This window comes from Rhopalosiphum padi, chromosome 2 (assembly GCF_020882245.1).
Source record: "Rhopalosiphum padi isolate XX-2018 chromosome 2, ASM2088224v1, whole genome shotgun sequence".
Taxonomy (NCBI): domain Eukaryota; kingdom Metazoa; phylum Arthropoda; class Insecta; order Hemiptera; family Aphididae; genus Rhopalosiphum; species Rhopalosiphum padi.
The window spans coordinates 3,198,430-3,211,028 of NC_083598.1; the positions used below are offsets into that span (position 1 = coordinate 3,198,430).

At 29.1% G+C, this 12,599-nt stretch overlaps 1 protein-coding gene across 2 annotated transcripts; it reads right to left on the reverse strand.

The window, feature by feature from the left end:
• Positions 1-2,005: 2,005 nt before the first annotated feature.
• On the reverse strand, positions 2,006-7,295 carry LOC132919646 (ATP-dependent RNA helicase p62-like). 2 transcript variants are annotated; one of them, XM_060981402.1, is made up of 12 exons: positions 7,135-7,295; positions 6,945-7,038; positions 5,165-5,380; positions 4,969-5,103; positions 4,756-4,867; positions 4,481-4,669; positions 3,736-3,915; positions 3,387-3,670; positions 2,755-2,816; positions 2,639-2,698; positions 2,352-2,573; positions 2,006-2,285 (listed from the first exon to the last, which is right to left on the reverse strand). In XM_060981402.1, coding segments are annotated over exons 2-12 (1,548 nt in total). In that variant the 5' UTR covers positions 6,947-7,038; positions 7,135-7,295; the 3' UTR covers positions 2,006-2,199. The 2 variants fall into 2 exon arrangements, with proteins under 2 accessions (XP_060837385.1, XP_060837384.1); XM_060981401.1 differs by having other exon boundaries at positions 6,945-7,062; positions 7,135-7,284.
• Positions 7,296-12,599: the final 5,304 nt, after the last annotated feature.

Here is a 12,599-nt window from a genome sequence, read left to right on the forward strand (position 1 = left end):
CACAGCATAGAAGAATTGATTGTGACGTATGTTACAAGAATTAATTTATCTCTGACGTCATCATAAATCATAATTAACCACCGACAACCCAAATATAACATAAAGTCGGTGATAATTATCAGTTACTATTCATCGTAGGTATAAAAAATTAAACAAATATATTTTATTATTTATGTTATATTAAAACATTGTAATATAATAATAGACCATAAAACGTTATAGATGGGCAATTATAAGTAAGAATATAGTTATTTATATTCAGACCGTCTGTAAATTGACTTTTAACATGCTAACTATTGTATTTAATTTGATTAATACAATTCGAATTATCAAAAGGTAGCTCAACGTTTGTATTTTACTCTCTCCCCCGTAAATTAATTTTAAAATATTACACGCGTCATATTATTGCCCCTAAATAATTGTTAATAAATATATTACACACTAGCCGCTACTCGCTAGGTTCCAATTCATTTACGTCACGGCATGAAATATGAACCATAATCATGATCGACAACTTTTTATTGAGTCTTGTCCAAGGACGTGACATTAATCTATCAATCGTAAAAATAAAAATATTCAATATTTGTCTTCTGTTACAAAGTAGGGAGTAATTTATTTACCTAGTACATTTTAATTTTTATTAACGTGTATAACAAATAATATATTAATATTATTATACTTAACTTTTATACATGAAGTTTAATTACTGATGTCGAGCAGGACAAGAAGTTTGTTTTAAATAGTAATATTTTTAATATCTTATTTGAAATAGTTCTATATCATGATCTTACGTGGATTAGGGTTGCTAACGAACACACACACATTAATTTTAAAATAGGATCTGTATGTTATGTGTGTTCCGTATATATATGTTCAAGTTAATTTGTTTTAATTTTATTCATAATTTACACACACGACTCCTCAATGCAGTTGTATCTGAATGAAGGCTAATTGGATTTATTTATGCTTTCACTAGAAAACAAAAATGATTTAAAAACGCTCATCATAAGCAAAGTGTCAACTAACAATTTCATTCATGTAATATTTTGAGTTTTTCGGAAATTTTCGGTATCCGTAATATACAAAATCCCGAAGTCAATTACTCAATAGTTTTTAAATTCGTTGAATCATATTAAGTTTCACTGCCTGGATTTTGTTTAAAACTATCCTTTTATGGAACATAAATCCAACGAGTATGGAGACTTTCTGTTGAGAAGCTGAATTTCCCGTAAGTCATACATATAAGACCTAGTACTAAATCTATAGTTTGTTTTTTGTAGGGATATTTGTCAAATAGTAAGTAACGAGAGAGACAACATGAGATTCATGGTACTAGATAGAAAACCAGATGTCTTTTAATTACAAAAATATACACAAATAATAGAATTAGGTAAAAATCAATTGGACAGTCAACAACACCAATACCTTAGTTAGAAAATTACATACTGCATCCATAAAGATCAACATAGATAATGCTAATAGTAGAATAAAACAATTTTGTACAAATAATTAAAATATATTTTATTAAAATATATTTACCATAAATGAACAAAAATTGATTTACTAATATTACAGCAAGTAATCAATTTTGGGATACGAGTTTATTAAATGCAATTAAATAACGGTTTAGAATAATATAATCTATGTTAGACACTAGTACTTATTTAACATATACAATATTATTTACTGTTGAAAATTCCACTTACAATGTAAAATTAATCAATATAAACAATGATTAAAATTTAAATTAATAAAAAAAAATATTGATGAAAAGCTTAGTGCTTAAGCTAAGCTAAGTACAATTATTAATTTCATCTAAGATTTTAAATTACTATTCTATAGAAATTTTAATTTATAAAAGTAAGAAACCTAATTATGAGTTATGTATGTAATCCCTATAAATTATTTTTATACTTAAATTAGAAATACTATATTATTTCTATAACTAATGAAACACCAAAAAACATAAGTTTCTTAGCTAAGGATTGAAATAATAAAAAAAAAATGAATAGAAAACTCATTTAATATTAGTTAATCCCAACGTCAAATCTCTAAAATACAATTTTGAAACCGTACGGATGGAATAAGGAGGAATGAACAATCATACTTTACAACACAAATCAAACAGAATCATATCCAACCAGAAGTCAAGTTTGACACAAATTGATCATTTAAATACACACTGAATACTGTTTACACTTAAAATTTTCTGTGGGCTGGTCTTCCACCTCCCCAAGATCTGTTTCCACCACCACCGCCGCCGTACCATTTGTTACCACCACTCGCTAAAATAATAATAAAAATTATGTTTTATTTATCAAAACAAAAGAAGAGAATGAGTATAAACTTACGGAAAGAACGTGCAGCCATGGCAGCTAATTTGGGGTCAATACGTTGGTTGGCTTCAGTAAGAACAGCCACGAGGTCTTTGGCTTGCTTACTATTGGAATGGGTAAAGAATGCATATGAGGTACCTTTTTGAGATGACCGCCCAGTTCGGCCTATTCTGTGAATATAATCTTCTGAATTGTTGGGGTAATCAAAATTGATAACAAATTTAACATCGTCGACATCTGAAAATAAATTATATGTCTTAATAACATGTTCAAACATGCATTAGTATTAGCAAAATAATTACCTAAACCTCTGGCAGCAACATCAGTAGCAACCAAAATATTAGCTCTTCCATTTCTGAATTCTAAAAAATTAATTGAACATTAATATAATGAATTAAATAGTTTAAATAGAACTTACGTTTCAATACATGGTCACGCTCAGATTGTGATTTGTCTCCATGAATTCCAACAGCTCTTGCCCTAAAATTATTAAATTAAAATAAGTAAACAGTACTTCACATTAAAAATATAGCTGTGACTAATGTAAAACACGCAAATCAAATGACAAGATTATACTAAAAAATAAATCTGAACTCAATATTGCCAATGAAGCAAATTATCACCAATTTATTTATTTTAATAAATATTTCTTATACCTATAATCAGATCTTCTTAGAGGACAGACAAAACAACACAAAGTATGTTTAAAGAAGTGGATCATCATGCAAAAATTATTTAAAACGTAAGCAAATGAGTATAGATATCAATTATAAGTGTAATAACTAATAAGTAATAACTAAACAAGTCAGATCTTCTTAGAGGACAATAAAACAACACAAAGAATGTTTTTAAAGTAGAATCATCATGTAGCTTGCAGAGAATAAATGTAATTTTATAACAAAATAAATAAAAATAAAGGCTAAAATTCAGATCTTCTTAGAGGACAAATTAAACAACACAGGTGTATGTTTTAAAAAAAAATATCATCACATAATTTAGCCTTATTATTTAAATTATGTTAAATAGCACAGAAATTCTTTGTTTACTTACCCCATATTAGTTATTTTACGTGTGATTGTATCAACCTTGCGCTTGGTTTCTGCAAAAATAATAGTTTTATTTTCTTCCATATTAGCAATGTCTTGCAATAGATCCATTAATTTGTCTTCTTTTTCATGTTCTTGACACACGTCCACATTTTGTAAAATATTGTGATTGGCAGATAAAGTCAAGGAACCAACATTCAATTGAATGTAATCACTCAAGAAATCATTGGCTAACTTTTGAACTTCTTTAGGCCATGTGGCTGACCACATCAAAACTTGTCTGTCAGGCTACAAATAATAGATACACTTGAAGGATATTTGAAAACAAAACATTAAGTATGTAAATAACTTACACGAATTTGTTGAATGATTTTTCTAATTTGAGGTTCAAAACCCATGTCAAGCATACGGTCAGCTTCATCCAATACTAAATAGGTGCAACGTTGCAAATTGGTAGCACGAGATTCTAAGAAATCTAATAGACGACCTGGTGTAGCAATAACAATCTCAACACCATTCATTAAATCTCTAGCCTATGAATTCAATTCACAATTTAGTAAAGGCAATAAATAAAGTTATAAATTTAAATGATGATTAAGTAAGGAAGTAACAGTTTCATAATGCATTCATCGCTGGGCACTGAAAACTCTTCGTTCAAAACTGATGAGCTTTAACTTACTGTTTTTTCAGTGCTGCGAGAAGTAACATGCTGACGATATTATTTTCCGGTGTCTTAAGGAAAAAAATCTAGGATGAGAGTTCTTAGGAAGAAAATGTATCGGTTACACGTTGAACCGAAAAATATATGGCCGCCAATTAATACATTAATTGTTTAAATTCGGTTTGCAGCGCCTCCAAATGCATGAACACGACTTATATAATTATTATTAGTCATGGTCCAAAAACACTGTGCGTTATTAAGGTTACGTTATTATTTCATTATGTAATAAAAAAACCGTTTCTGCAAAACCGAATTTCAAATGGCGGCCTGCAAAGAACAAAAACAGAACAACTGATTAGAGAAATAATAAGTATAAATAAATTGAACATTTAGATGTTATCAATTTATTACCTCATGTCAAGTGTAATAATTTATACCTGATGTGATTTTGGAGCACCACCATAAATACATGTTGACCGTAAATATGTGGACTGATTGAATAATCCAGCAACTTTTTGTATTTGCTGGGCTAACTCTCTAGTTGGAGCCAAAACTAAAGCAATAGGGCCATCACCCTTTTTCAATGGCTCTTGATTATTTATGTGTACTACAGCAGGCAATGTATACTAAAAAAGTATTTAAATTTAAAATGTCATAGATATCTTAAATATTGAACTTTTAATAATATATACCAAAATAGGACAATACTTACACCCAGAGTTTTTCCAGAACCAGTTTGGGCTACTCCAACCATATCTTTTCCACTCATTGCAATAGGCCAACCTTGTGCTTGAATAGGAGTAGGTTCAGTAAAACCTTCATTGCTATAATCATAAAAATATTATTAACCAATGAAATTGTTTTATTATAATTCAATTTAAATTAAAGTAGAAATGCAAGAGAAGAAATTACTAATTTATCTTACCGTATAACTGTCATAACGTAGTCGGGAAAATTTGCTTCTTTAAAATGTTGAATTGGATATGGAACAGGGCTCCTGTCTGAGCTCATTACAGTAATATCCTTTCCAGTTCTGTATTTGTCAACTTCTTCATAAGATCTATACAAATTAAAATACATATAATAACGTTTGAAATTTCAAAATTATATCAAGGTCTTACCTTCTTTCAATAGTTGGATGAGGAACATAAAACTCTTTCTTAAATGGTCTTAGTTGGACACGGTCCCAGTTGGGGGCTTGTAAATTGGCACCAGGGTTTTTCTTGGCACCACCCATTCCACCACGGCCACCGCCGCCGCCACCACCATATGATGATCTTTGGCCTCCATAAGAACCATTACTTCTTCCTCCACCTGTACCATTTCTTGCATAAGACCTAATTTAAATTATAAGAAAATATTATTAAATGTTAAGTAGTTAGAGGCTAAATCAAGGTATACCAATTATTAAAAATATTTTGATTTTTAACTGTATAAAATAACCAAATGAAATATAACATCACTAATTAAATTTGAACTGAAATAATTTCTATTAACCAGTCAGTGGTGACGCTAAGAGAATTTTGCTCACACAATTGCTATTAAGAACCACTGGTTTAAATATTATTTAATTATGATAATATTATATAAATGCTTCACCGAGTTATTTACGAAAATGAATACAGAATTTTTTTTTTAGTATTTATTTATAATATAAACTAACATTATTCAAGTCCAATGTTGCCATATATGTAATTATGCCGTATAGTTAGCATTTTACTCGCTCGTCACTGATCGCTTTACCATATTTTTATAATTATACAGTTTTAATTTTCTTGTTATTTTATTATATAATATATTATACTATAGCAGTTTAATATTGACATTTGTCAGTACCATGGTATTTATATTTTACGCTCACATGTGTATTTTAATAGGCGAGCGTTTCCTTTAAAATTTAACAGTGTTATAAAATTAACATAATTAACGACGGGTTAAAATATTAATTAATATTATTTTGTTTATATTGATATAGGTTAACACAATTATTTTAGAGAAAAAAAAATTAATACTTAAATTTTGTATTATATTCAAATTTAATTATAGATGTAGATACAACAAAATTGGTTTTGGATAATACATATTATTGCCCCATTAATTTTTGTTCAATATGCAACTATATAATATAAGGTAATACTTAATTTTTTTTAAACAAAAATCCTTTTAAATTATTAAAATAAGTTAAGAATTAAATAAAATATTCAACTTGAAAAATAACAAGCACAATATTAAGGTTTATTGAAATTTATTGAAAACAGTTAATGAATAATAAGTAAAATTAGATATTAGTATTTAATTTAATTTATTTAAAAACTCCCAATAAATGTAATTTGTACAAGTGTGAACTAAAACCAACCCAAACTCTATTGATTTAGTTGTAAGTAAATTTACTTAATAGACTCAATGGTCTTAGCACCAGAGAGCAGCACAATAACACGTTTTATGTAACAACTGTAGAAAGCGCATAATATTGCTTTAATTACAATACACCCGAAGTCGAAAACGATAAATCAATAAATTTATTAGAAAAAAGATCAAGAAATTTAATCACGACTTAACTAAGTCAACGTTCATTAGCTTCATAATAATTTAGGTTAAGCAAGTCCTAACCTAACAAATTCGATATTGTGAATTTATTTCAAGGCCACATTACTGACCGGTTGATCGTAACTAAAGGGCTTCGTAGATTACAAGAAACTACGGGTTAATTAATTTGATAATACCAAAATAGTAAACCAATATTTATTTGATAAACAAGACAACAACTTGAACCACATTGTTTCCACATCATCTAACCTTACATTACACGCGAATAAGAGCGCGTTAAAGATAGTATCTAATTTCTTGTTCCATAATAATAATAACCTACACACCGACGATAATATATGGTTATATACTTACATTATGGTTATTTTTTCTGTAAGCAACTGTTGACGATTCGATAAAGATTTGATGTGTAGCGGATTCAATATGGCGGACCTGACGACTCTCAATCCTTGAGCAAACATTATAAATTAAACTAAATTAAATGTAATCGCATATTAATTAAATTAAAAGTGAACGTTTAGGAAACCACACGTTCGATACTTACAATATACTAGATAATGTGTTAAAAGTGTGACGACGTTGAATTGTCGTTGAGACTGAAGGTTAGGATTGACCAAAATTCGTTTCGACGATAGATATAGTGTTACGTCGACGCCTGTTAACGAAAGAAAGAACGAAGTTCGATCGTCGACTCTATACAATTCTATCGGACGATCGATGACGTATTTCCGCGAACAAACGTTTGTGCGCGTGCGCAACACTACAGCCGTACCACACTCAAACGGTGCTACCAACCAAATCTTACGAACGTGGTTCTGAAAATTATATACGTATATATAAAATATTTTTATATATTTCACATGCGCAGTTGCCAGTTTGCACTAGGTACGACTTATAATTTCGTCTTTTGTCATGGACCTCATGCCCTCATCGTGGTAGTCACATTTTTTTTTAAGAACCATCACGCCATCACGGCCAATCTCAGTTTTTCTAACTTTTCAGTAGGAACACTAGGAACAAAAACTGTTTAGTTGTTGCTTTCTATGAATTATGATAGTGTGTACTGTGTACCTATCCTTAAAGTAATTTAACTAAAATAACATACATATATACTTTAACTATAAAACGTGTACAATTTACTGCGACTTTCTGAAAAGTTATTTTTACTCGAGTTTGTACTAAAGATCCATGTGTTGGCTTTGATCGTATACTTGCACTTAAAATTATAGGCTGGACCTATACACGGCGTTATCCGTCGAATTCATATTTTATTGTTTTATATCGAATATATAGGTACAGCGGATGTTATACGTCACGTCACGTTTCCGTCCACGGTGGAAAACGCCAGTGGAATGGAGTTTTAGCTGAAGAAAGCCGAACTGTCGAACTAATAAAAACCCAAACTCTAAATGTCATATTGTTTTAAATTAGGATGAGTTATGACGGAAAGTCTGAAAATGCGGCGTACGAAACACGACGAATACACCGTGTATGTATACTGTTTAGCTCCAGCCTTACATAGGCCATGCTCAAAAACCATAGGCGCAATTTCAATATAAAAACTGAGGGTACTTAAGCTCTACATTTTCCGGGCATAGCGTTGAATAGCTATTGATTGTAATATTATAAAAAAAGTATTTGAGGGTGCTAATACCCCCTAAGCGCCCCCCCCTATTTGCGCCTATGTCAAAAACTATTGTAATCAAACAAATGGAAATGGAAAATGATGAATTATAATAATATTAATAATGATTTGATTCATAATTTATAGATAAGATTTATATTTATTTTAATTGTTTTAAAAAAACCTAGGGGTGATGATTGTGTGTACTTAATTAGAAATTTTCCTTATAGACCCTTACTATTAGTGTCCCTGAGGCCCAGCCGCCCAGGAAAATACAACTTGCTAGAAAGAGAAACCTAAAAGCATTAATAATTAATAATATATAAATATTCATTATGATATGAACCTCTCATCCATAAAGTGTTTATTTAGCCATGGTCTGTCCATATCTTTAATTACCTACAACCTCCTTTAGATATTGTATAAGTATATAAGTATAGAGCTTATGGTCCTATAAATAACATAGATTATTCTGAAAACACGAATCCATTATTGTATATAAAATGGCAATTTTAATTTATTGAGATGTGTCATAATAATATTTTCACTTAATTAAACGATAAAATCTACTACAACTACCTATATTGTTTTTTTAAATAGTTTCTGAACATCCATATATCTTACGTATAACATTCAAAAATATATTTTTTTTTTTTGTAATAATCTGTAGATTAATTTTTACACAATATGTATTTGGGAGCTTGTTAGTTGTTATAGGTCGTTCGAGTGGCGTGAGCAAAAAAAATCCATCGATAACAATGAGCTATATGCCTATATATATAATATTATGAGAAATATTTTTATTTACATTCTGAAAGAATGTACTTATATTAAATACTTTTCCAAGTATTAAAGATAATTGGTTATATAATCGATTTAATAGTATAATTTGATTTAAATAAATCAGTGGGTAATTTAAGCTTAACAAGTTTCTATTAATATTGTGTATTTGTGTCGGAGACTTGGTATCTGTTTATGTCTTCACAGTTCACAAGTTAGTCGTTTTCTGTTGTAATATAATATATTTAAATGACTATTATGACTTGGGACTTAATTCTAGCATCTAGATGATCTAATGTCTGCATGATTTATGTTTAATTTATTGTAGATAACTGCAAAACAAAAATGATTGTAATTTTATTATTATTACATTGTTCTTACGTAATTCTAAATGCGACAATCTAATCATAGACATTAGCTACCTTTACCTTGAAAACTTATCTTTTAAATTAAAACCAAAGAAAAATGTATTCGCGATATCACTCCTCGGCAACACTAATACAAGGTGGATATATCTACCTTGCCCTAATCTTTTCCTTATCACCGGCTTCTATTTTATAACTAAAAAATGAATGATTATATTTTCGGTAACCTGTTTGATTATACATAGACGACGTCATCGTGCCGAGGTCACGGGCAAAAAACCGTGGTAGAGGTGTTTGAACCCGTATCGTAGTCCATGGATCGTAATTACTAATTATGCCCTTATAATTATTTTTACTATACTATTCTGTATTCTATGATTACACATTTACACCTATATACTTTATAGAATACCTGTGTACCTATATAGTTATATACATATTCCATTATACACTAATACAGTTGATTACTATATGGATTGAGGTTACCTATATATTATAATATTTTTATTATTATATAGATAAATAAATGATGAATTGTGTGACTATAAAAGTACCAAGTACCAACAATAAACCATACCCTTATACGGTGGGGGAGGTTAGGGGTTCAACCTCCCCCCAACCGAAATTTTTAAAGTATAGGTATATATTTATAATATAACAAAAACTAACTACACACTTTTTAGTTATTTAGTTCATGTATTAAAAATATTTTAACCCCTCTCCCCCCCCAACGAAAATTGATCTTGGAATCTGGATACGTGCTTGCAATAAACAACACACAATGCAATAGTGGTCTAAAGACTAAAACGTTTTTTAATATATGCCAATACACATATCGTCACATAAACTATAATAATAATAAAAAAAAAAAATAATAATAATAATATAATATTATGTACAAATTATATATATTTCATGTATCATATTATGAAAAAACACAGAAGGTAAAGAATACTATAAGGACATTTATATACATACCTACATACCTAAACGTCCTAAACATGTAGGTATACTCGGTACGCACAACTGAATTACTATATTAGTCTCTTACATAGTTACATCCTATTCCTGTACGAAGATCATGCAGCTTGTTCAGCATTAAATCCCCGCTCCTATATAGCTTCCCATATCTGGCTAGTTTTATTTATTTTACTCATTGGCCATTGATTAAGCTCTCGAAATGCAATGATTTATGTACATAATTAATGAGACAATAATATATTATTAAGATTCGAGAAAGGTCTGATTACAATTTTTTGTTATTATTGATTCCCCAGATAAATACACCGTAAAAATAACCCTAAAATGAAAATTATGTGCTCCAAAACTTAAAATAATACATTTGAATTAAAATGTCTAGGTATATTAATATAAACTAAAATAAAAAATCATAAAAATAATTCATTATATTATGAGATTTATAATTTTAATATTATTTTTAAGTATAAGTTATGATATTTTTAAAACTGTACATTTTAAAATTATCATAGTTTACTTAAAAATAATAATATAAATAAAACGCTACGTGGGGCCTTGGATAATTATCTTACCTTTAAATTTTATAATAGGTCAGTTTACTCTATAATATCAAAACTAACAGCACAATATTGAAAATTCAAAATAGTGAACGAAAATTTGGTATGTCGCACATGTATAAGATGGAGACAGACAATACATGCGGGTTCTACGTCCTCTTAAGTTAATGAGATTCGTTTGAGTATTTGACACGGTACCTACGCAACGGTTTAAAAAGTAGTGCAATAGTGTGAGTGCGTGCTGCGTGGTTATAGTCTATATATAGTGAGTAGCGACGTGCACTATCGAGTAAAAACACTAAATACAGTAAAAACTATCGAACTATGACTATACCCGATAGTTTTAAATTATATCTATTGACTATTGTTATAATAATAAGCTACATTAGTAGAATAATTTTGTTAAAATATACACAATCAATAATAATGGACAATTGATCGAACATACATTTGACATTTTGAGGCATCAACTTATTGAACGGTGTTAATGCTGATATAAAGTATTATTTATCTATGATTAATTTGAATCACGATTCGACTATTCGAGGTTTTTAAGTAGTATAAAATATACCGTATTAAAATATAAACGAACAAAATACTATATTTGGTGCAAAAAACCACCCCAATGGTATGGGGAAGGGAGTAGTCAAACGTGCAAACTGTAATATTAATGTTTACTATTAAATCTTACAGTAAAAAAAATACCGAATTTAAATAAAAGTTTTATGCGTTTTTGGTGTTAAACATCTTCGTTCCAATATTTGAAGAAATAATAATCACGTATTCGCCTCAAAGACGTTATAGTTAGGCCGTTAGGCACTCGACAAAATTGTTCCTGCTATGAATGTTATGATCTATAAATTATAATCCATTTAATTGTTTAGGCTTAAAGAATGAACATTTTAAAATTGAAAACTATCAAATAATGAAATAAATTCGATAGATAATATCTATTCAATTGAAAAATCACTCGGTTGTTTTTTAAACTATCAATAGACAATCTATAGCTATGGTCAAAACTAGTTGATTCCGCCCAAAACAACCTTTTAATATTTAATATTTACGTGCATAATTATTCCTGATTATTTGTAATTTTAGATTCTGAACGGAGTGATGAATTTATTGATTTTACAATGATTGCTTTTTTATTTATTTTATTTTTTTATTTTTGTGTCTGTCATCGCGTTTTGGAATAGTAATAAACAATAGTGCTTTGATTTTTGACTTCAGACCCTCTTTGAAAAGGAAATTGAATCTAGTTGGTACTTGGGGGGGGGAGGAGTTAAAAGTAAAAAATTTCAAAAGTGATTCTTATTAAAATAGGTATATATATTATATTATTATAAATAAATAAATAATAATATGTTTTAGTCATTGTTTTTTGTATAAAGTTTTGTAGGTATTCTTGTAATCTTGTTTATATCCATAACGATTATCACGTGATATTTATAATAAGACGCACAAACCTACACTTTTATTAATAATAAATAATAATATCAATAATATCATGATGACATGTGTGCACATTTTTGCACACTCGTGTAACGCTCTTCAGTCGCCGTGGTTGACCTGCAAAATCCCATTTCAGATTATTCGCTAAATAAAAATTGCAGTATTATGACGGGCTTAAACATTATCGTCTACGACTAACTGCAATTAGTGAGGGTGACCATAAAAATAATGGTTGTAAAACTGCAGTATTATG